The sequence below is a fragment of the Oryctolagus cuniculus genome, chromosome 2, assembly GCF_964237555.1.
Source record: "Oryctolagus cuniculus chromosome 2, mOryCun1.1, whole genome shotgun sequence".
Lineage (NCBI taxonomy): Eukaryota > Metazoa > Chordata > Mammalia > Lagomorpha > Leporidae > Oryctolagus > Oryctolagus cuniculus.
In genome coordinates this window covers 159,039,718-159,065,391 of record NC_091433.1, presented here as the reverse complement: position 1 = coordinate 159,065,391, position 25,674 = coordinate 159,039,718, and the positions used below count along the sequence as shown (strand labels likewise).

Genomic DNA, 25,674 nt, shown 5'->3' with positions numbered 1-25,674 from the left:
TCAGACTCACACAGAGAGAGAAGGAGAGGCAGAGAGAGAGAGAGAGAGCGAGAGAGAGAGAGATCGTCCATCTGCTGGTTCATTCCCCAGATGCTGCGACGGCCAGAGCTGAGCCAATCTGAAGCCAGGAGCCAGGAGCTTTTTCCAGGTCTCCCATGTGGGTTCAGGCACCCAAGGAGTTGGGCCATCTTCCACTGCTTTCCTAGGCCATAGCAGAGAGCTGGATCAGAAGTGGAGCAGCCAGGACTCAAAACGGTGCCCTATGGGATGCCGGCACTGCAGGCAGTGGCTTTACCAGCTACGCCACAGTGCCGGCCCTGAAAGTGATATTTTAAATTAAAATGTTTATGGTTCTACCTACAAGATACATGCCATAGCTGAGTTTCAGAACAAAACTGTGAATCATCTATCTATTATTTATTTAGAATATAAAAGTTTACCTAATATTAAACATAAAATTGAATATGGCATAGAAACTTTTTGCTTAGTCATGTAAGCTCTGGTCCTGTGTGCATATTTCTATTCTTTTAGTTTCAAATGCTGTTTTTACCTTCCTTCTTTTAGTCTTAACTGGCTCTAAATTTTGATTTGTGGTGTAGCTCTGACTTTACCACCTCCAATGCAATCTCTTTTGTTGACTTTTCCCAAATGTTTTAGAGGCTCTTGAGTTTTCCTTTTCTCTATTTTCAGTTCCAGCTTCCTTCCTCCCAAGGAGAAAAATTATAGCCCTCAAAGCTTGCTTTCTGTTATGTAGTTTTCTGAAAACGACATAACATTTCTCCAGTCAGAAGATTCCTTTGCTATTTGCTTTCATGCTATTCTTGCTTTTTCTTTTCTTTTTTGAGAAGCCATTTTCATTGCCTTCACACTTTCTTTTTTTTTTTAAACTTTTATTTAGTAAATATAAATTTCCAAAGTACAGTTTATGGATTACAATGGCTTCCCCCCCCCCATATTTCCCTCCCACCCGCACCCCTCCCATCTCCCACTCCCTCTCCCATTCCATTCACATCAAGATTCATTTTCAAATATCTTTATATACAGAAGATCAATTTAGTATATATTAAGTAAAGATTTCATCAGTTTGCACCCACACAGAACATAAATTGTAAAATACTGTTTCAGTACTAGTTATAGCATTACTTCACATTGGACAACACACTAAGGACAGAGATCCCACATGAGGAGTAAGTACACAGTGACTCCTGTTGCTGACTTAACAATTTGACTCTCTTGTTTATGGCGTCAGAAATCTCCCTAGGCTCTAGTCATGAGTTTCCAAGGCTATGGAAGCCTTTTGAGTTCGCCAACTTCAATCTTATTTAGACAAGGCCATAGTCAAAGTGGAAGTTCTCTCTTCCCTTCAGAGAAAGGTACCTCCTTCTTTGATGGCCCATTCTTTCTACTGGGATCTCACTTGCAGAGATCTTTCATTTAGGTCCTCTTTTTTTTTTTTTTTTTCCAGAGTGTCTTGGCTTTCCGTGGCTAAAATACTCTCATGCTTCACACTTTCTGATAAGCAGTTGAGTGCAGCTAAAGTTGCCTGAACTGAAGCGTTTGCTCACTTGCATGTATTTGGTTTTCTTAACTATGAAAATAATATCTATGTTTTCATAGTTTCTTTACTTTTTTTTTTTAAAGTTTTCTTGATTTATTCAAAAGGCAGAGAGAAAAAGAGGGAGAGAGAGGGAGAGAGAGAGATCTTCCATCCTCTGGTTCACTTCTCAGATGGCTGCAATGACCAGAATGGGGCCAGGCAGAAGCCAGGAGCCCGGAGCTTCATCTGAGTCTCCCATGTGGGTGGCAAGGGCCCAGGTGCTTGATGCGTTTTCTGCTGCCTTCCTGGGCACATTAGCAGGGAACTGTATTGGAAGTGAAGTGGCCGGGACACAAAGTGGTTTAACTTGCTATGCCACAATGCCAGCCCCTCACAGTTTCTTTTCTACTTTTTCAGTCTAAAGTTTTAAATAGTTGTTTATGAAGCCATTCTATTAATTATTTTAAAAACAAGCTATATCTAAAGATAATGTTATTCTTATTTTGAAACACATTTTGTAGCTGTGATTAAACCAAAAGTACAGCAAAAAAAAAGCTTTTCTCTGTTTTCTTCATGAATTTGCAAGATTCATATATTGAAGTTTGGGAAATTTGTTTCTTAAATTTTAGCTTTGTATTTATTGTGCTTCAATTTACTTTATGAATGTCATTTTCTTTGCTTCTAAAATAGAATTAGTGGTTTGTTGTTGTTGTTGTTGTTGTTGGCTGCTTTCTCCAACAGTCAAAGTTGTCCTGTTTCACATTTTGCTTTCATTTTATCTGATTATATTGTCAGGTTTTTTACCGTTTCTTTTTTGTAAAAAGCAATTGAATTTTGATACTATTCTTATATTGAAGTGCTAAAGCACTGTGTTTTTCATAAAGCTTATTGTATTCTGTCTTAAAAAGACTTAAAACTTAGAAAGGGTAATGTGAAGTTGAGTTTATTTCTATGAAGTTGTCAGTTTCTACAACACAGTTATCTAACGCTGAATGTACAGAAAAATTATATGATGAAAGACAACAAGCTGAAATGATATATCCTTTTCCTAGAAATGGAAATCCCAGAAAAGCCTATTGATAATCAAGTTCCAGAAAGCAACAGAGGCCAGAGAACACTGCATCAAACCCCGTGTGGTTCAGAGCAGAATCGGAAAACAAGGACAAGCTTTGCTGCTGATGGTGGCCTGTCCCAGAATTCGGGGCCTCACGTGAGCGACTGGAGTTCTGATGAGGAAGACGGAAGCAAGGGGAGGTCCAAGTCCAGGTGCGCGTCGACCCTGTCCAGTCACACGTCAGAGGAAGGGGCCCAGTGCAGCAGGATGGGGAGTGAGACGTACCTGACAGCGTCTGACGAGAGCAGTTCCATATTTGAAGAGGAGACTTTCGGCATCAAGAGGCCAGAACACAGGAAGCTGTATTCTTGGCAACAGGAGGCCCAGTGGAAAGCTCAGAATAGTCATCTGGGAAAGAGAAATTCTGAATCAAGTAAAAGGGAGCAAGACAGCTCCTCAGATGAACTGAATAAAAAATTTCAATCTCAGAGACTGGATTATTCATCTTCGTCCAGTGAGGCCAACACCCCAAGCCCTATTTTGACTCCAGCTTTAACTCCAAAGCATCCTAACTCACTCCCTGGAAAAGGAACACAGTTGGTACCTTCATCCCACCTGCCACCCCCGCGGTTAAGGCTTCCTAATGTTTTCAGTATAAGTGTAGCGCTAGCCAAAAGGCACTTAAGCCAGCCTCAGTTAAGTTCCGACAGGATGTTTGGTACCAACAGAAATGCTATAAGCATGATACGTCCGCTGAAACCTCAGGAAACTGATCTCGATCTAGTTGATGGTGACAGCACAGAAGTTTTAGAGCAAATGGATACCAGTTGTGATGATGGGTTATTTTCCAACGACTCTCTGGAATCTCCGTGTTCAGATGATCAGGAAACTTGTGACTCAACCAAGAAAGCTGCAGGCAGCAAACCTCCGACTCCTCCCCTGCACCGCTTCCCCTCCTGGGTAATTATGTCATTGTGGGTAACACATGCACAGGAGTCTTCCCCCAGAACTATTCATTTTCACGTTTCATCCTATTTTTCCCGTTTCTTTCCAAATCTAGCTTTGTTCTGACGATTTCCAGTTTTCAAATACAATCTCCTTATCCCACTGAGTTCTGAATCAATAGAAAAACACATGGATGGGAGATCACAATATTACCTTATTTACTGCTAACTCATTTTAGAGAATTGGTGGACAGATGAGCTTTCCAGCACTGAACTTCGGAATTAGCTAGATTTGTTCATGCAGGCCCAGGCAGCACTGGACTACCCGTGGCCTCTTCCAGGGAGGTGGGGCCCCTCTAAGACTTAACTACTTGGAGAAATAGAACAGGTGCTTGTTGAAGGCAGACACCTCTCAAGAAAGAGAGAGGAAGGTACGGGGCTCTGCATACCCAGATCCACCTGCTAAACTTACCAGTCACAGTTTGCTACTGTCTTGGAGAGGAACAAGTGAATGGGTGGAGAAAAACTGGAGTGTTCAGTTACTGGAGCTCCCTTTATTTGGAAAGAAACATCAGGGGTGGAGAAGAAGATCCGTTGCCTTAACAAAAGTTTTTTCCTATGGATCTAGCATAAATTGAACCTTCTTCCATGGAAACACTGACCATTATGACAGTAATTAATCTATCAGTTGTGTGATTCTTAGGAATATTTGCATCACTGGAATGAAAAGATTCTTCCTATATTGGACAAAGTAGAATGAACTGTTTTATAAATCAATTTTCCTTTTCCTAGTGGCATAATTTAACCTTTGGCCTCCAGAGAAACATCTGGATTACTGGACTTTTTAGTTTGTAGATTCATGTTCTTTTTTACTAATTTTTTTTTAATTTAGTGACCAAAGAAATTTTAAATTAATTAGGGCAGCTATATTTTCCTAATATAAATTCAGGCCCTAGAGATTTATCTGCACTTAATTGCTTTCAAGAAAACATTTTATTTCTGTATCCACATGAAACTACCTATAGTATATTGCTAAATTCTTGGATGGCACAAAAAAATGGAAGTTAACGACATGTGAAGTCTCTGAAATCCCAAACATGTTACCCTTTAGGCAGTGGGATGTTGAAATTTTGCTTCTTCTATTATGCTGGCATTTCTCAGAGCTTTAGGTTAGGCTTTCAAGTTCATTTTATTTGTTAAACCATTTTCCTACATTTTTTTCCTCCTTTCTCACATCTCTCTTGAAGCTATTCAGTCCTGAAAAAGCAGAACAAGGATTGCTTTTCAAAATCCTTCCAGGATTAACCAAGTTTGAGGTCTTATTTCTGTGTGTGTTAGGTCATTTCTGCTTTCAAGGAAGAGATATGTTCTAGTTACTTTAATGAATTATTTTAAGAATTTTTTTTAAGTTTTTTTTCTATTGATTTGAAAGGCAGAGTGACAGAGATAAAGAGAGAGATCTTCCATCTCTGGTTCACTCACCAAATAGCCATATTCAATAGGCTGAGCCAGACCAAAGCCAGGAGCCATGAACTCCATCCAGGTCTCCTATGTGGATGTCAGGGGCCCAAGTACTCAGGAAATATTCTATTGCTTTCCCAGGTGCATTAGTAGGGAGCTGGATAGGAAGCAGAGCAGCTGGGACTCAAACCTGCACTCTGACATAGGGTGCCAGTCTGGCTTAACTCGCTATTCCACAATGCCAATTCCCTATTTTAAGGATTATTAAGAGTTTAAAGCATTACCTATCCTTATTGAACTGGAATATCATTCAAAATATTGTAGTTACTCGTATGGGACAGCAATGATGATTCAGCGGCACCTCTGATAGTCAACTCCTTAGAAACAAGTGACACCCACCGCCCATGCTCCAGGGCTCTGCTTGTCATCTGTCAGTGGTTCTCTGTCTACTACTCCCACCATGAACTACCATCCCCCACCTTCTCATGGCTTCTCACTGCCTCACATCACCTGCTGACTGCCTTATTTGAGTATATCTTTCTGTTCTGCCCACTCTGCTGTTTTTCTGTGTGTATGTGTGTGTGTGTATCTCACAATCATATGCTCAAAGAAACTGCATCTAATCCATGAAGTCAGCCACTCCTCAATCTATAGATTTTGTGCCAGTTACCTCTCAGGCCATTGGCTAGCCTGAACAGCACAGCCTCAGTTGTCCCCTATGCGCTGTACCATCACCTGAGCCCATGTTCCACCCATTACAAAATTCAAGACAGAATGATCATGCATCCAGGGGCCTTGGGGACAGGGCTAACAGCCTTTCTGGTACCTTGATTTAGAAGAGAATAGGAAACAAAACAATCTACATTTGGAACAAGAATAATATTATAAATTCCAGTATAATTCTCAAATTCATTTATTATTTGGCATTGAATAATACTCCTTCTATGATTGCTGACTTCAGATATTTTTTCTTGAACCAAATTCTAAAATGGTAGAATATTAGAGTGATGTTTAAGTATAGTCCGTGATTGTGAATAAGCTTCCTTTTACTTTTTGCCTGTCTCTCCAAAATAATGTAAAACACCAAGCAAAAAATTTGTGAACAAAGATAAATAACAGAATATGGCTCTGCAGTACCTTTTAGTTGGCGCTGATGACAGTTTTATTATAATGCTATCCTCTAGTGAATAGTAAATGAAGAACAAATGGAAAACATGTGTATGGAAACTAATCATGTCTTTCCTTTAAATACCCTGTTCAACTCTCTCTTTTACATTAGGAAAGCAGAATTTATGCTGTAGCTAAATCAGGCATTCGAATGTCAGAGGCCTTCAACATGGAGAACGTTAATAAAAGTAAGTGCTTTTGCATTTTGTAACATAGATGAAACGACATAATGCTGGGTGATAACATAATACAAATACGTGATATGGTCACGAAGACAAATTCTATATGTTTCCATTTAAACAAGGTATCTGAAGTGGTCAGATTCATAGGAACAGAAAGGAGCACGGGGCCTGGGGGAAGGCTGAGAAGAGAATTTGTTATTTGATGGGCTTTAGAGTTTCAGATTTGCAAACTGAAAATGTTCTAGAGTCTGCTTGCAGCAGTGTGAATATAGCAGACACTACTGAACTGACAATTACAAATGGTGAAAATGCTAAATTTGACTTTATATGTTCTTTAACCACAATAAAAAAATTCTAAAAACAGTAAATGATTTTGTATTGCTATTTTGCTACCCAAGAACTTACTAAATGTTAAAAGTCATTGGTAATTATTTTTACATTGCTTCAATTTTAACATTTAATTTCATCTTACTTAGTATAGGGGCACAAATACATTCAGAGTAGAGTACTTCATGATTTTTTTTACTGTAAATAAGATTAAGTAGAAAAACTGTGGTGTTTTAGCTAGTTGAAATAATATAAATATTGAGATTTATGTCTTTTTTCCCCAGAGTTTAGAGCATATTTCCCTTTCTTCCAAAAAAATCATTATAGAAGCAATGTGTATCTGTAATTTTTTTTTTTTTTTTTGACAGGCAGAGTAGACAGTGAGAGAGAGAGACAGAGAGAAAGGTCTTCCTTTTGCCGTTGGTTCACCCTCCAACGGCCGCCGCAGCCGGCGCACTGCGGGCCTGCACATCGCACTGATCCGAAGCCAGGAGCCAGGTGCTTCTCCTGGTCTCCCATGTGGGTGCAGGGCCCAAGGACTTGGGCCATCCTCCACTGCACTCCCGGGCCATAGCAGAGAGCTGGACTGGAAGAGGGGCAACCGGGACAGAATCCGGTGCCCCGACCGGGACTAGAACCCGGTGTGCCGGCACCACAAGGCAGAGGATTAGCCTTTTGAGCCACGGCGCCAACCAGTGTATCTGTAATTAAAAAGAAAAAAAAAACTATCTGGAATAAAAAGATAAATTTTTCATTTCTTTCACTAGCCCTCTCCCTGTTCAATTTATTCATATCTTAGAGGTAGCCATTGATGTTCTATTCCTTTCCAATGTTCTGCTATTCTTATGACTCAGACAGTCATATTCTAACCATTTAAGCTCAGATGTCAAATCATTAATACAGCCAAGAATAGAGAACATGAGGGAGCTTCAGGAAGTTAATGAAAAATTCACATTATCTTTTCACTCCATTTCCATGAACGTTTTGAAGCCCCTCCTGTCATCTTCCATCATTACTGCTCATTGAATCTGGTGGTAATGATTGTTTTAGCCTTAGTTCTGCCCAGTCTGAGCAAGTGTGCATGGAGATATCAAACAAGTAAGAGCTCTGATTTGTGCTCTCAGAGAGCTTACAGTCTAGTTGAGGAACTAGCACCCAAGAGGAAATAATGAACCATGAAAAAAAGTACGTAAATAGGGCTCTAAGTGCCATAACTCATAGACTTTATATCTAGCAACCCCATGTGTTGACCCAGTTTCCCTGTAATTGGAAATTTCCCCCATTCATATTTATAAGAAGTAGACCAAAGTACTAGTTTGATGACTTTTCTAAAAATTTTTTCTGTTTCAGATTCTGTTGCAGTGCCTTCCTATACCATATCGGGACTTTATACATCTCTGATATACAAGAATATGACAACCCCAGTGTACACAACTTTGAAGGGGGTAACTCACCATTGTTACTGCTAAACATGTGGTTCTCTTTATCATAGATCAAAAAGCCTGTTTATTCCAATGCCAGATTCCGTTCTGGATGCTTTACACAAGAGTCTCCCTTTGCAGAGAGTTTTAGAAGCTCACATAAATACATCATAAAAAAGAAGGAATGGAAAGATCTGGAGAAGATACATATTCCTATCAGAGTATTCGCAGTCTGGGTCTGTTTTTGTTGTGTCTCATGCTCTCACGGCTGTTAATTGTTTAAAGGAAGCATGTTGCTAATGGTGGAATGAGAGCGTCTAAGTTAGCAAGATCTTTGTATTGGTGTCAGGCTTCCTTGGATTGTCAAATGTTAACTATCTTATGTCTTCAGGAATCTCTGATAATTGACAAATGCCCTAATTAGAACTGGGAGTTTAGCCACATGACTTTGATAAGGGCAAATTATTATGTTGTTGTATTCCTTTGAAAACGTCAAATGCCGTAACTTAAAACATTCTGCATCCAAAGAGAGAGGTAACTATAGAGATGGATACAGAGCTGTTGTTCTGTCTTTCTTTAGAAGGCGACCCAAATCAGTAGCAGTCCTTTCCTGGATGACTCCTCTGGCTCAGAGGAAGAAGACAGCTCCAGATCCAGCTCCCGGACATCGGAGTCCGACACACGCAGTAGGTGTGGGCCGGGAAGCCCCAGAGCCATGAAACGAGGTGAGGGAAAATCACAGGCAAGCGAGACGACTCCTTAACATTCGGAATATGATTTATTTATTTATTTATTTATTTGACAGGCAGAGTGGACAGTGAGAGAGAGAGACAGAGAGAAAGGTCTTCCTTTGCCGTTGGTTCACCCTCCAATGGCCACCGCGGCCAGCGCTGCGGCTGGCGCACCACGCTGATCCGATGGCAGGAGCCAGGTACTTTTCTTGGTCTCCCATGGGGTGCGGGGCCCAAGCACTTGGGCCATCCTCCACTACACTCGCTGGCCACAGCAGAGAGCTGGCCTGGAAGAGGGGCAACCGGGACAGAATCCGGCACCCCGACCAGGACTAGAACCCGGTGTGCCGGCGCCGCAAGGCGGAGGATTAGCCTAGTGAGCCGCGGCGCCAGCTGACCATTCAGAATATGTACTGGGAATTTCGTCCCGGTGATAGCTTTTAGTATTGTCATCGAAGAGGAAAGAACACCAGTGTCTCTGCTACCCATATGGGAGACCAGGATTGAGTTCTAGTTCCTGGCTTCCCCTAGTTCAACTCTGGCTGTTGCACACTTAGGGAGTGAACCAGTGAATGGAAGATCTCTCTCTCTCTCTCTCTCTCTCTCTCTGATATAAGATGAAAATAAATAAATAAATAAAAATATTGGAACAACATGTTTTTTTTAAAAAAGGACAAGCACTTTCCTAGGATTGAGATGTTTATATTTCAGTCCTAATTCTCTTCTTAATTCTCTGTGATTCCTGATAAACCACATACTCTTTTTTTTTTTTTAAGACTTATCTGTCAGAGAGAGATCACTTTGTTGTGGGAATGTAGTGAAATAATTGACTAAGGTGAGGAGTTTTCTTTTATAGCTTCTTTGTGGCATTTTGAATTATTTATGGGATAGAGTGACTTATCCAACAAAGTCATGGAAATTATGTCTTACAGAAAGTTATGCATGGATTTTAAAATATTTTTACACCAAAATGTAGTTATCTTTTATTTTTCCATGACCCATTTGAAATAGCATATTTAAACTAAATTTGTTATACTGTAAAATGGCAGAAAATACACCTATAAATATGTTGGTTAATATGAGAGTAAAGTGAAAAGTGACCCAAACTTTACTTTGGGCATTCCTATGAGTTTAAGTGTATTTTGAAGGAATTCTGTGCATAGATAGAGGTTACAGAGAAATCTAATCCCAATAAGTCTATGGTTTATAAAAGCTTTTGTTACAGCAAAAGTATATCTGGTATATCTGTTGATTTTCAAACTATGTTCCACAGAACACTTAGGTACTTCCAAACCCCTCCGCTTAAACTGTACTATTCCGCTTTCATTAATTTTACATTGTTGACTTCCACTGGTCCCCTTACTCTCCCCTTGCCCACCTACAATCAGAATCAGGTCATGTCACTTCTCTCGACACACTGCAGTGGCTCCTCACAGACGCCATAAGGAGCTTCATGGTTTTTTGGTCTTTGACTTCACCACCTCCTTCCTCTTCCTTTACTCGGCTCTGACTCATTGGATCCTTGCTGTTCCTCAAACTTGCCAGGCATTCTTTTTCTTTAAGATTGTGCTTTTGCTTCCTTTACTTGGTTATCTTCCCCTGGGTATCTGTACTACTCCTAGAGTACTTTGTTCCAACAATGCTTTCTCTAAAGATCCACCAAGACTACATCATTCAAATGGAAGTCCTTGGCCCTTCTGTTGTCGGTTCTTTTTATCCCCTTTCTGTTTTATCTTTCCCTAGAACTTACTGCCTGTGTCAACCATATCCCTCCATTAAAATCTATGTTCTAAGAGGGCTGAGATTTTTATGCTGTTGACTCTATGCCTAGTACCTAAGAGTGAGTGATACACTGGCCCTGGGGCTGGGAGCCCAGGGTTTGCACTCCAACATTGTGCTTTCCTGACTATTTGTATTAGGATAGATCTTTTCATCGCTAGGCCTTAGTCACCCTGGAGAATGAGAACATTAGTGAGGATGATCTCTAAGGTCCCTTGGAAATCTAAACTTGTGTTATTCTATGAAGAATAAAGATATTATCACAATCACTACTTATCTGAGTCAACTAAAAAATAGGATGACAAGAGTGCGATTGCCCTAGTAGGTACTCTAAATATTAAAAAACACTTTTTAAAAATCGCTGGGGCTCACTAGGCTAATTCTCCGCCTTGCAGCGCCGGCACACGGGGGTCTAGTCCCGGTCGGGGCGCTGGATTCTGTCCGGGTTGCCCCTCTTCCAGGCCAGCTCTCTGCTGTGGCCCGGGAGTGCAGTGGAGGATGGCCCAAGTGCTTGGGCCCTGCACCCCATGGGAGACCAGGATAAGTACCTGGCTCCTGCCAACAGATCAGTGTGGTGCGCCGGAGGGTGAACCAACGGCAAAGGAAGACCTTTCTCTCTGTCTCTCTCTCTCTCACTGTCCACTCTGCCTGTCAAAAAAAAAAAAAAAAAAAAATCGCTGGAAGGCCCGGCACTGTGGTGTCGCAGATAAAGCCAGCCAGCACTTGCAGTTCTAGCATCCTTTATGGGTGCCAGTTCTAGTCCGGGATGCTCTGCTTCTGATCCAGCTCTCTGCTATGGCCTGAGAAAGCAGTAGAAGATGGCCCAAGTCCTTGGGCCCCTGCATGCCTGTGGGAGACCTGGAAGAAGCTCCAGGCTCCTGGCATTGGATTGGCTCAGCTGCTGCTGTTGTGGCAGCCATTTGGGGAGTGAGCCAGAGGATGGAAGACCTCTCTCTCTCTCTCTCTCTCTCTGCCTCTGCCTCTCTGTAACTCTGCCTTTCAAATAAATAAATATTTTTTTAAAAATTGCTGGATACTGTAATGAATAATGGCCTAAGTCCTTAATTTTATTGAGTATCTTCAAATATATTAAATAATGCTCCAAAAGTGGCTTGCAACTTGTAAGTAGTTTTCTGTAAAGGTGAGTGCATTATTGAGAGCAATCCACTGAATCTTACTTTATAGTTACTGGCAAACGAAATAGGTTGTTTATCTCTTGAAATCTTGTTACTGCCCCTCCTTTTTTAAAAGATTATATTTATTTATTTGAGAGGCAGAGTTGCAGAGAGAGAGAGAGAGGGAGAGACAGAGAGAAAAGTCCCCCATCTGCTGGATCGCTCCCCAAATGGCTGCAACAGCCGGAGCTGAGCCTATCTGAAGCTAGAAGCCAGGAGCTGCCTCTGGGTCTCCCATGTGGGTGCAGGGGCCCAAGCACTCAGGCTATCTTCTACTGCCTTCCCAGGTCGTAACAGAGCTGGATCGGGAGAGGAGCGTCAGGGACATGAACCAGTGCCCATATGGGATGCCAGTGCCACAGGTGGAGGCCCACTACACCACAGAGCTGGCCTCTTATTGCTTGCTTTTATGAGAGATTTTTACCATCTATAAACCATTTAGTAGTATATTGGATGTACATGAAAAATACTGAAATCATGTGAAGTTTTTTGGTGAGGTTACTTTAGAAGTGATTAATGGCGTGCATTCGCTATAACAGTTAAGACGCCATTGGGACACCCACATCCCAGCTCAGAGTGCCTGAGTTTGAGTTCTGGTGCTGCTTCCCATTCCAGTTCCCTGCTAATATGCACCCTGTAGCAGATGATTGCCCAAGTACTTCAGTCCCTGCTGCCCACGTGGGAGACCCAGATTGAGTTCCAGTTTAGCCTGGCCTCACCCAGGCTGTTGTGGGCATTTGGGTAGTGAGTCAGCACATGAAAGATTTCTGTCTCTGTGTCTGTCTCTCTGCCTTTTAAATAACATAAAAAATAATTTAGAAAATTTTAAGTGATTATAAAAATTAAGCTATTTAAAATGTGATTGTGAAAATCTTGATAAATTACCATTCAACATTTGTTTTTCCTGTATATCAGCATGTAAAAACACATTTTTAATTCTTTACAAAAGATATAGTGGTAGACTATTACATGTATTTTATATGTGTAAAAATAGCTGAGGTTGCAATCACACCAAAATACTTTTTTGTGTTCCTTTGACTTCCTTGGAGAGTTGCTTCTTCTGCTTAGTTTTTCTTTCTACTTTAAAAGTTCTTCAAGGCCAAGGGAATGTGATAAAGTCTGGTCTAAGGAGGCTTGTGCTCTAGGAGTAGCTGGGTTTCCTAGGAGAACTCAGAGCCGGCGTGTGGACCAGCCCTGGGCAAAACGCTGACTTGACGTGTTCTCTGTTCCTGTAGGTGTGTCTCTGTCCTCTGTGGCTTCAGAAAGCGATTACGCTATTCCTCCTGACGCTTACTCCCCCGACACGGAGTGCTCACAGCCTGAGCAGAAGCTCCCCAAAACCTGCTCAGCCTCCAGTGATAATGGGAAAAATGTAAACACTGAATCGGGTTTTTAAAAAGTTAATGAATTCATTAGTTTGAGCCTCCAAAAGGCAACATAAGATATATTTTTTTAATCATCTTTTCTTTCCCTTAGGAACCACTGGAAAAATCTGGCTATTTATTAAAAATGAGTGGTAAAGTCAAGACTTGGAAGCGGAGATGGTTTGTTCTTAAAGGCGGTGAATTACTTTACTACAAATCTCCGGTGAGCAGAAAGTGCTTGCAATTTAGCACTGAATTACTGAAGCTAAATCAATCTCCTGATTGCTTTTCTTCCCTGTAATGCAGTTAATGATACAAAACATTTCTTAGTATTGCTGTTACACTAAGTCACTATTCTCTTGGTTGTCTTCTTTTCATACAGAGTGATGTAATAAGAAAACCGCAGGGCCATATTGAACTTAGTGCATCCTGCAGTATTTTAAGAGGAGATAACAAACAAACAGTTCAGGTACTTATTTTTTTCTTAATTTTCTTTGTATCATGCAAAACTATTCTTATTAGCCAACCTAATGGGAATGAGATCAGTGATTCGAATTTCTTTATTCACTTTGGGATCAAGTTCATGTCTCAAAAGTATGTAAGACTTTTTAGTTAAAACTATAATATAAACTAAATTTGTTTTGGGTAACTCCCACTACATTTTCTTTACCTTTCCCCATTTATTCTCATCTTTCAGAATATTTAACCTCCCAGGTATTTTCAGCTTTCAGACTGTCAAGCTATTTTAGGGAAGGGTTAGCTGATAAATGGATCCCCAATAAAATGCTAGTGATATAATGTACCACTGAATTCAAGAGTGTTTATATGTTAATGTGGAATCAGAAAAAGCCAGTTCTTACATGAGCTTCAGATGCTATAACACCTAAATGGAAACAACACTGGTGAGCACAGGAGCTGATCTGCCAAGTCACACCATAGGGCACTTGCTGCCAGTTTCACCTACACATAAAGCCAGTTTCCATTACATCTAAAAAGTAGGTTGTGGGGCCAGTGCTATGGCACAGCGAATTAAGCCATGGCCTGCAGTGCCAACATCCCATATGGGTGCCTATTCAAGTCCTGGCTGCTTCACTTCCAATCCAGCCCCCTGCTAATGTGCCTGGGAAAGCAGCAGATGATGGCCAAGTCCCTGGGTCCCTGCACCTATGTCAGAGACCCAGAAAAAGCTCCTGACTTCTGGCTTTGGCCTGGCCCAGATCCAGCTGATGTGACCATCTGGGGCAGTGAATCAGCAAATGTCTCTCTGTAACTCTGCTTTTTGAATAAAATAAATAAATCTTTTTTTTTCTTAAAAAAAAAAAAAAAAAAGGCTGTTGCCTTTGGGCCAGAGCCACCATCTTCTAGTATTTCATCAACATGGTAACACAAAGGGAAAGAGGAGAGGTGCCCTGGGCATGTGCTCCAAGCCTTCCAGAAACATGGAGTTTGTCCTTTGGCCACATACAAGTCCACCTACAAAAAGGTACTATTGTAGACAGCAAGGCAAGGGGTACTGTTCAAAAAGGAATGCCCCGGCTGGCGCCGCGGCTCACTAGGCTAATCCTCCGCCTAGTGGCGCCGGCACACTGGGTTCTAGTCCGGGTCGGGGCGCCGGATTCTGTCCCGGTTGCCCCTCTTCCAGGCCAGCTCTCTGCTGTGGCCAGGGAGTGCAGTGGAGGATGGCCCAGGTGCTTGGGCCCTGCACCCCATGGGAGACCAGGAAAAGCACCTGGCTCCTGGCTCCTGCCATTGGATCAGCGCGGTGCGCCGGCCGCAGCGCGCCAGCCATGCCGGCCATTGGAGGGTGAACCAACGGCAAAGGAAGACCTTTCTCTCTGTCTCTCTCTCTCACTGTCCACTCTGCCTGTCAAAAAACAAACAAACAAACAAACAAACAAAAAAAAACAAAAAGGAATGCCCCATAGATGTTACCCAGCATGCTGTTGGCATTGTTGTAAATAAATAAGGGCGATTCTTGCCAAGAGAATTAATGTGCATGATAAGCATATTAAGTGCTCTAAGACCCAGGATAGCTTCCTGAAATATGTGAAGGAAAATGATAAAACAGGAAGGAAACCAAAAACAAGGTCCCCGAGTTCCTACTGAAGTGCTAGCCTGATCCACCAGAGAAGCCCGTCTTGTCAGGATGCTGGAAAGGAGCCCGAGCTGCTGGAACCCATGCCCTGTGACGTCATGGCTCAATAAGTGTAATAAAAACTAAAAGGCCTCGGGACTGTAATATTAAAAAAAAAAAGAAGTGGCATATTGAGACAGTCTGATGTATGTAATTAAATTCAGACGCTATTTATGAAATGTTTTCAATAACCGTTGTTTTCTTATCTTGCGCCTTTGGAAGCTGGAAGACAACTTTTGCCAGAAAGGTACATTATCAGTGTTCCCAACGGATTGTATCTGGGGCACCTCGGAAACGTAGAAAGGACAATCAGGGAACGCTTTCCTCGGAGCACGGCAGTTGAAAACCATTTATAAGCTTCTGAAATATTTGGGGAACTTGCAGTGTGGTTGATTTGAGACTGGAAAATTGCAAATTCATTATATACAATGCCATGTTCTTTTCAAGAATTTCTCTTCTTACACAAGGATACTTCAAAAGGTTCATGGAAAGTAAAATTTCAAAATAAGTTTATTTTGGTGCAGAACAATGTTGAATTCTATATATATAAGAGATCTTCCAAAGGTTCTTGAGAAATGGCATATTATGAAAGAGTTCTGGGGCCAGCGCTGTGGCATAGTGGGTAAAGCTGCCACCTGCAGTGCTGGCATCCCACATGGATGCCGGTTTGAGTCATGGCTGCTCCACTTCCGATCCAGCTCTCTGCTATGGCCTGGGAAAGCAGTGGAAGATGGCCCAAGTCCTTGGGCCCCTGCACCTGCTTGGGAGACCTGGAAGAAACTCCTGGCTCCTGGCATCAGAGTGGCCCTTTGCAGCCATTTGGGGAGTGAACCAGCAAATGGAAGACACCTCTCTCTCTCTCTGCTTCTCCTTCTCTCTCTGTGTAACTCTGACTTTCAAATAAATAAATAAAATTTTAAAAAAAAGAAAAGAAAAAGTTCTACATGGATTTCAAAAAATTTTGCACCAAGTAAACTGATCTTTTAATTTCACTTTTATACAAACTTTTTGAAGTACCTTCATATGTAAGATCTTCTCATTTATAGTAGAGTTCTTCATTACTAAATTTAAAAAACTCTTCTTTTTAATTGCTAAAAGTATGTTCTTTATTATAGTCTCCAGTTATTCTGCTTCTCATTTCAAAAATCTGGAGCCTATAACACATTTAAGAAAGAAAAGGGAAATTTGACAAGTAAATAAAATATAAAATATAAACTACCAAGTTTAATGCTATGAAAAGTTTTAAAGTAAAACTTTATTTATCTTAACTGAAGCTTAGTTATTGAAATTCTCAAGAAATGGTTAAAATACTCTCAATTATTATGGAATCATTTATTCAGAACCCAGATTCAAGCTTTATCCTGTTTGTTTCCATGTTAAGTAATGATGTCTAAAGAATGGACAGGAAATGATGATAATCCTAAATCTTTATAATTTCCATTCCTATTCCTTTCTAACCCTATTCCAGTTGACCACTGAAAAGCACACATACTATCTGACTGCCGATTCTCCCAATATATTGGAGGAATGGATTAAAGTGTTACAGAATGTTCTTCGAGTACAAGCTGCCAACCCACTTTTCCTGCAGCCTGAAGGCAAACCAACTATGAAGGGACTGCTCACTAAGGTAGGAAGCTGTGTGTGTAGCAGCGTCCGAGGCAACTATGAGAAGTAGCCCCAGTGATCATGAAAGTGGGTGTCAGAAAGTATGCATGTTGAATAGTTATGTCATCTTCGGGTAGGGAAGGATGTTTTAAAGTACAGTGCCTAAAATAAAACCCATGAAGATAAAAAATAACTTTGACCACAAAACATAATAATGTGAATGTTCTGTCAAAAATTCTATCAGCAGACTTTTAAAAAGACAAATGAAAAAACTTTGAAAAGATATTTGCATTGTGTGTAAATTGGTTAGTATCTTTAATATTTAATAAGTTTTTCTAATAACTAAATAGAGGATGAATAAAAAATGGGGAGAAAAGGAAGTGAGGACATGATGGGAGAGAAGTCGAGAGAAGAAACACAAGTGATCAATAAGCATGTGGGAAAATATTTTACCACCACTAATAATTTTAGGGATCATTTGTAAAACTCTGATTAAAGGGAATACATTTTTGAGATTTTTGAAACCCAGTATTCACACAGATTAAGGAATTGCTGGTGAGAGTATTACCCTGGAAGGCAGTTACCAAAGTACTAGTGAATATTTTTGAATGAACAAGTGAATGAATAACTAGCATATTCCATATATACATATCTTTGATCCAGCGGTCTTACTTCAAAAAGTTTATTCTTAGAAATGGTCTTAGGAGCCAGTGCTGTGGCACAATAGGTTAATCCTCCGCTTGGGGCACCAGCATCCCATATGGGCGCTGGTTCTAGTCCTGGCTGCCTCTCTTCTGATCCAGCTCTCTGCTATGCCCTGGGAAAGCAGAGAAGATGGCCCAAGTTCTTGGGCCTCTGCACCCACATGGGAGACCAGGAAGAAGCACCTGGCTCCTGGCTTCGGGTTGGCACAGCTCTGGCCGTTGTGGCCATCTGGAGAGTGAACCAACGGAAGGAAGACCTTTCTTTCTGTCTCTCCCTCTCACTGTTTGTAACTCTGCCTCTCAAATAAATAAATAAAATATTTAAAAAGAAAAAAAGGAATGGTTTTAATTTGCAGAAGCCTTTTTTTTTAAGATTTATTTGTTTAGGGGCCAGTGCTGTGGCATTGCAGGTAAAGCCGTCACCTGCAGTGCCAGCATCCCATAGAGGTGCCAGTTCAAGTTCTGGCTGCTCCACTTCCAATCTAGCTCTCTGCTATGGCTTGGGAAAGCAGTAGAAGATGGCCCAAGCTCTTGGGCCCCTGCTCCTGCATGGAAGACCTGGAGGAAGCTCCTGGCTCCTGGCTTCGGATCGGCCCAGCTCTGGCCGTTGTGGCCATCTGGGAAGTGAACCAGGGGATGGAAGACTTCTCTCTCTGCCTCTCCTCCTCTCTGTAACTCTGACTTTCAAGCAAAATAAATAAATCTTTTTTTTAATTATTTTTTTATTTTTTTGACAGGCAGAGTGGACAGTGAGAGAGAGAGACAGAGAGAAAGGTCCTCCCTTGCCGCCGGTTCACCCTCCAATGGCTGCCGCGACCGGCGCACTGCGGCCGGCGCACCGCACTGATCCGATGGCAGGAGCCAGGTACTTATCCTGGTCTCCCATGGGGTGCAGGGCCCAAGCACTTGGGCCATCCTCCACTGCACTCCCTGGCCACAGCAGAGAGCTGGCCTGGAAGAGGGGCAACCGGGACAGAATCCAGTGCCCCGACCGGGACTAGAACCTGGTGTGCCGGTGCCGCAAGGCAGAGGATTAGCCTAGTGAGCCGCGGCGCCAGCCAATAAATCTTTTTTAAGAAAGATTTTTAAAAGATTTTTTTAAAAAAGATGTATTTATTTGAAAGGCAGAGATACAGAGAAGGAGAGAGAGAGAGATCTTCCATCTGCTGATTCACTCCCCAAGTGGCCTCAGCAGTGGCTGACAGGTCTTCCTTCTTCCAGGTCTCCCATGTGGGTACAGGGGCCTAAACACTTGGGCCACCTTATGCTGCTTGCCCAGGTACATCAACAGGGAGCTGGATCAGAAGTGGAGCAGCCAGGTTTCAAATCAGTGCCTATATGAAATGCTGGCACTTTAGGTGGAGTTTTAACCTTCTACAATGCAGTTCTGGCCCCAATTTGTAGAGGATCTAAGAATAAGGATGTCTGGCAGCTGGTGCTGTGATGCAGCATGTTAGGTCACCATCTGCAGCACCAGCATCCCATATGGGCTCTGGTTCATGTCCTGGCTGCTCCTCTTCCAATCCAGCTCCCTGCTCATGTTCCTAGGAGGGCAGTGGAGGATGGCCCAAGTGCCAGGGTCCCTGCCACCCACATGAGAGACCCAGATGAAGGTCTTGGCTCCTGGTTTCAGCCTGGCCCAGCCACTTCGGGAATGAACCAGCAGATGGAAGATCCTCTCCCCTCCCCTCCTCTCCCCTCCCCTCCCCTCCTCTCCTCTCCCCTCCTCTCCCCTCCCCTTCCCTCCCCTCCCCTCCTCTCCCCTCCCCTCCCCTCCCCTCCTCTCCCCTCCCCTCCTCTCCCCTCCCCTTCCCTCCCCTCCCCTCTCCTCTCCTCTCTCTCTCTCTCTCCCTCTCTTGCTGTAGCTCTAATTTTCAAATAAATAAATAAATCTTTAAAAAAAAGAATGAGAATTTCTAGCACATCCTGCTTTGTTTTTCCCTATTTTACAAAATGAAGTATAATTAACATATTCTGCCATATGCAGATCTTCCTTATAGAATTTGATGAATTTTGAAATAATTAGTGTCATTCTATTAAGATATAGAAAATTTCCATTACCTCAGGAAGATTCTTTGCAGAGCATGTTTATTATAAAGAAAATTTGGACTCAATTTAGATTTAAAATAGGGAACAGTTTAAATAAATGTTTGTACAATCATATCATGTGCAGCCTTTAAAATATTGTGAAAGAATAATACTATAGAAATATGTTTTATATATATATTGCTAGGTGAAAGAGTACATGGTTACATTTTTATTCCATTGTTATTATATATAGTCATAAAAATGTCAGAATAGAAAATACCAAGGTATATTAGTTATTTCTATTTTATTTTATTTTTGCCTAATTTTGTTTTCTGCCATTTTTTAGAATAAGTATTGATTTATACTTAATATTATTTTTAAAATTTAAAAAGTTCCCTTGATTGCTTTTAGAAGAATGCAATAAAATGTTTACACATACACACTCATCACTCATGTGCCCTGGCAATAGAAGAGGTGACTATTTAGAAGTAAAGGAGCTAGGCTACCCTGTAATTTGTACTTCATGACTGTGTGGGAATGGAAGTGAGTGCTATTCAAATGGGTTTACAAAGACTGACCAACCGCAGTGAAAGGAAGAAAGAATTCACCAGTGTATTCAATAAAGAGAAGTAGTGTGTTTTTTCCAAAATATTACATTCCTGTGAAATGTTTTCTCAGTCACTGGTGGGTTAGAAGACTCACTGGTATTGTGCAACTGTATTTTTTTTCAGTGAACACAGTGCTACATGAAATCACAGTCTTACTGTGATTCATAATGAATTTTCCTCTTCTTTCAAGGACCATGTGTATCAAACCTTAAGAATTTAAAATAATCACGTCTAAGGGTTTGTTACTCCCCCACATTTAGTTTGGTTTTTTATTTGTTTTCATCTTTTTTACTTTATCAACATAGCACTGTCAGTTTCTGCTCATATTCCATTTCTGCAAGTCTCTGCTTGCCATTTCACACTTAGATTGTAAATGAGCTGGTGTGGTTATGAGATGACTAATCCATTAGGGTTGGTAGGATGCTTGCTAGGTTTTCTTCCTACTGTTTCTGAAGGCTTATCCCTCCATATTTTCATCATCAGAATTTATAAGAGAAAACTTCCCTTGGTTATTCTGTGTGTCTTATTTCAAGCTTGCATATAGGCTAAAATTTGAGATAAAGTAGAAGGTGGATTTTTTTCAAGTTGTTGTATTATTAGGTACAGAAATAGATAGGTATATGTTAAGAACTTGACTAATTTGTCTCTGGATACTCACTCTTGCAGTTTTTATGTTAATACTTAAGAAGAAGTTTTTTTTTAACATAAGAATTCATTTCTTTAAAAAAGTTTATTGGAGTTGGTGTGGCTCAGTGGGTTAAGCCACTTGAAATGCACACATCCCATAACAGAAAGCCTGGGGTCAAGTCCCATTTTTACTTCCAATCAAGCTTCCTGCTAATGTACCTGGGAAACAGCAGATGTTGGCCCAAGTACTTGGGTCTTTGCCACCGATGTGGGAGAAGCAGATGGAGTTCCTGGCTCCTGGCTTCAGCCTGGCCCAGCCCCAGTTGTGGGCATTTGGGGAATGAAGGGAATGAGCCAATGGAAGATTGATCTCTCTCTCTCTCTCTCTCTCTCCCTCCCTCATTCCCTCTCCTCACCCTCTTTCCTCCCCCTCCTGCTTCCTCACCCTCTCTCCCTCTTTTTGTCCTGTGTCTTTGTGCCTCTCCCCCATCTCTCTGTCACTGTATTTCAAATAAATAAAAGTAAACATTTAAAAATCTATTCAAAATGTATTGAGCAGTTACCAAGTGTGACACATCGGCTGGAGATATTAAGATGGATTGACCACTCTCTCATTCCTCAGAGAGCCTCCAAATCCATTGTGAGAGAGAGACATCAGCTTGTTTATAATAATATGTGAAAAATGCAGTAATTGAGATATAGCATTAGGTCCAAGAGAAGCCATTTTAGCTGTGGGATCAGAAACCATGTCTCAGAGAAGCTTCCTTGTGCCAAGTCTTCAAGAAAGAGTAGGAGTTAGGTTTCTAAATGGGAAGAGGCAGAGAAGGTGCCCCAGACTAGGAACCAGTATGAATACAGGCATGGAGTCTTGAGACAGTGCCACCTACACTGGGAACAAGTCTTGGGAGAAAAATCTGGAAGAATGTGATCATGGAGAACTAATTTTGTATTCCTCAGGACTTTGGTTTTCATTGTGGCAGATACAGGACCCCTTTAGGCCCACAAAGGTGGGGAATATGTGACCCAGGAAATAAATCATTTGGTGTGGCTCTGCCAGGGCAACTGCAGGTGTGCCTTGAAATTCAATACATCTATAACAGGCTGATTTTTAAGTTGACAGCTTTGTATGGCCCACAAATAATGTTATAAATACCCAAATGGTCCTTGGCAGAAAAAAGGTTCTGCCCAGGTTTATAACAGGAGCATGGACATGCTTATTTTGTTTATTGCTTTCTCTGCTGAGGGGAAGATGAAGTTGTTCAGGGCAAGGTAAAGGTTCATGTGAAGAGCATGAGCCTGGGGTGGGGAAGTAGAAGAAGTAGATTTCCCGAGTGAAGAATGATGCCAGATAAGGGAGAGCTTAGAAGAGTTTAGGATGATTAACATTATTGTCAAATATGTCTTTTTTGTTTTTTTTTGAGCTTCCTAGGGCATCTTCATCAAAAGAAGTCCAGCATCAGAGGGGCTGGGCTGTGGAGAAGCAAATGGTAATTGTCAGCATAGACATCTCAGTTAAAACCAAGCAATTGAGAGAAATCACCCAGAAAATGTGTTAGGTGGGAATAGCAGGGGACCATTAATGGAACACTTGGGTTTCCAAAACTGGAGGGAACATAAAGGGGTGTGTGAAGATCCCCTAGGGTGATGCCATGGGAGGGGAATGTTCCTTCTGGAGGGGTGATCTCAGTGTTATATTATTTCCTAAAAACCCCCATAACTGTCTCTGTATTTCCATATTCTGTACTGGATTATTTTAAAGCAACTAATGAGATTGTGTTGAGTGGGTTTGTTAAGTAGTGTAGTAATGTAAGGGTCTTGGAGCAAGAGTTGTTTTCTGATCAAACATGAGTTTTCAGGCAATTGGAGAAGGACCAGAAGCTAGGAGGGAACTGATACACTAATAAAATGGGAGGATCAGGGACTTAATGTTTTGAATGAAGTCAAAGAATATCACTGGTGTGAGTAAGAGAGAGGGAGCTGGAAGGAGCCTGTGATCTGAGAATACACTGTAAAGTGAAAAAGTGGAGCAGTTCTCAGTGAAGAAGAGTTAAGTGTGACCCTAAGACAGGTGGCAAAATGGAGGGATCTGGGCTGGCATTGTGCTACAGCAGGTTAAGTCCATGCTTGTGATGCTGGCATCCCATATCAGAGGGCCAGTTTGAGCCAATCTGGCTTCCTGCCAATGCATCGTGGAAGGCAGCAGAAGATGGCCCAACTACCTGGGCCCCTGCCACCCATATGGGAGACGAGGATGAAGCTCCTGGCTCCTGTCTTCAGCCTGGCCCAGACATTTCTGTTGTGGCCATTTGGGGAATGAACCAGCAGATGGAAAATCTCACTCTGTCTCTCTCTTTTTCGGTGTCACTCTGCCTTTCAAACAAACAGAAAAAATAAATGTGGTTTTTTTTTTTTAAATGGAGGAATGACAAGGGTTATTGGACATGAAGTGAATGAGAATGTAGAGAGCGTTTGGCAGAGAAGCTAGGACAGGGGCTTGGGAGCCAGAATGCCTGGGCACAAGTCCTGTCACTACCCCTCACCACAGGCTCTGTGCCCTGGTCAAAGGGAGATAATAACAGTGCCAATCTCACAGAGCGTTGGCAGGATTGAACAAATTATTTAAGCATGTAAAGTGCATTAGAACAGTGCCCAACACATAATAAATACTCAAAACCAGCAGCTACTAGTATCATGAGAGTTTTTCTTAGATACTCAAGTCAGCAAGGTTGGTGGCAGGACTTGTAGAGAATGCTACAAGGATGAGAATGCAGGCAAGGTGGGGAATTGTGGGAGCTGATGTTTCATGTGGCCTCAAAGGCTGACTGGGGTATCACACACTATTTGTTTCCAAGGTTTCCAGCAGGCTGATGTGATACACCTTTGCTGTGGGTGTAAGGTTAAAAAAAACTCTTTCAACTATTTAGTTTGCCAAAAACTTGTGATTGCCTTTAAATCCTCATAAGAATTCTTCTAGCATAATTCGTGTTGTTACAATGTTTTTAGAGTAAGTCGGCATTTTAAGAAATCCTAATATAATAAGATTTACATACAAAGATAGACTATTTTTAAAACACAGCTTTCACAGTGAGTTGGCAAAATTCTTCATTAATTTGCAGTTCTTCAAAGGTAACCATGGTTGTTTCTCACAGATAAATAGTTTCAAAAGTACACGGTCTGTAGCCAGATGCATTATAATGCAGTTTTGATGAGACTTGTTTTTGGAGTTTGTTCAAAGAAGAAGAATTAAAAAAAAAAAATCCTGCATAACTCTATTTAAAACTGCCAGGATATTTGCCTATAAATATAAGTTTCCAAATTTAATTAAACTGAAACATGTCTTGCCAAATGAAACATTTTTTGTTTTTTTGTTTTCTCCAGCAGCATTCTAAATCCATCAAACTGCTGATGGTGGAGTTACTTGTTTGCTTAAACTACAGCTTGAAAGCCCAAAGTCTGGCTGGGTTTGTGGGTTTAAAAGAAAACATGTGTTTTACTTCTTATTATTCATAGTGAGGAAGGCAGCATTTATTGTGTAACTACTATTGTCCTTTACTTACACTTTCACAATTGGCCATCACAACAGCCCCGTGGGGTGTACAGCAATGTTACTGATGAGGGGACAAAGGCTCAGTCAGTTGCCTCGGGACATCTTCTATGGAATTCAAGCCTTCGTCCATGAGACCTCAAAGTCCAGACCGTTTCTTCTTTAGTGACTTGCCTACTGTAAAGTCCATTGTGACAATAATTTGTAGTCTTCTCAATGTGTTACTGTCAGAATAGTCCATTTAAATGTAAGTCATAGGGCGGGCATTGTGGTGTAGTGGATTAAGCTACCACTTAGGGTGCCTATATCCCATAAGAGTCTGGTTTGATTCCTGGCAACTCTCTGCATCAAACCCAAGGCCCTGCTAGTGCACACTCTAGGAGGCCGCTGAGGATGACCTGAGTACTTGGCTTCTTGCCAGCCACCCATGTGGGAAACTCAGATGGAATTTCTGGCTCCTGGCTCAGCTCTGGCTGTAGTGGGCATTTGGGGAGTGAACCAGCAGACAGAAGGTCCACCTCTGTGTGTGTGTGTGTGTGCTCATCTTTTTTTGTCATTCTGCTCTTCAAAAAAATAAGTAAACCTTTTTGAAACATAAATAAATATGAGTTATTACAAGGGCCTGGAATATCCTCTGTCCAATCTGCATCCCTCTCCACCCTCTCCCTATCTACCCTCTCCCTCTCCACCCTCTCCCTAACCACCCTCTCCCTATCCTTTCCCCCATCTCCTCTCCCCTCGCTTGCTGAGCCTCAGAAACTCAGGCTTCCTGCTGTTCCTCAGACTCTGTCTGCCCGTGGCTCAGTAGATGCACCTGCTCTTCCCCCAGATGACCACACAGCTTCTGCACCTCCTTCAGGGCCTCACTTGATGTCAGCAAGGCCTTCCTGACCAGCTCCCCCTTCTCCAAGCACTTCTTTTCTACTCCTCCTTCATTTTTCTCTTCATAGCAACTGAATCTGGGGCTGTGGCTAGACTTGGTTGCCAGGCGGTAGAGCCTCAAGGCTAAAGATGGCAGGGTGGCTGCCAGGTGAATGGGAACAAATAGGGCAAGCTCATCTTGGCATACCACGTTCTAAGTTTGGGGTCATAGGACTTGTTTTCAACCTCACCCACTGGTAGGGATGCTTTTCTTTGTGTTTCCCAAGGCTTGAGGATGTTGAGGGGTTGTCTGGTGAAGATCTTCAGAGCCTCTACCTGGGCAAGACTGGCACAGGGAGAATCTCATGAAGCACCAATTGATAATAAATCTACAATACCCAATAAATATTTTGGTAAAATG

The 25,674-nt window shown here is 41.8% G+C and overlaps 1 protein-coding gene across 1 annotated transcript in view; it reads left to right on the top strand.

Annotated features, from left to right (window-relative positions):
• Positions 1–25,674, top strand: part of PLEKHH2 (pleckstrin homology, MyTH4 and FERM domain containing H2) — a 111,198-nt gene that overhangs the window by 36,636 nt on the left and 48,888 nt on the right. Inside the window, exons 8-15 of the mRNA XM_002709902.5 lie at positions 2,590–3,551; positions 6,276–6,351; positions 8,023–8,117; positions 8,674–8,818; positions 13,014–13,150; positions 13,255–13,365; positions 13,525–13,611; positions 16,745–16,903. Coding sequence (XP_002709948.1) covers positions 2,590–3,551; positions 6,276–6,351; positions 8,023–8,117; positions 8,674–8,818; positions 13,014–13,150; positions 13,255–13,365; positions 13,525–13,611; positions 16,745–16,903 — 1,772 coding nt within the window. The remainder of the gene's footprint in view (positions 1–2,589; positions 3,552–6,275; positions 6,352–8,022; positions 8,118–8,673; positions 8,819–13,013; positions 13,151–13,254; positions 13,366–13,524; positions 13,612–16,744; positions 16,904–25,674) is intronic.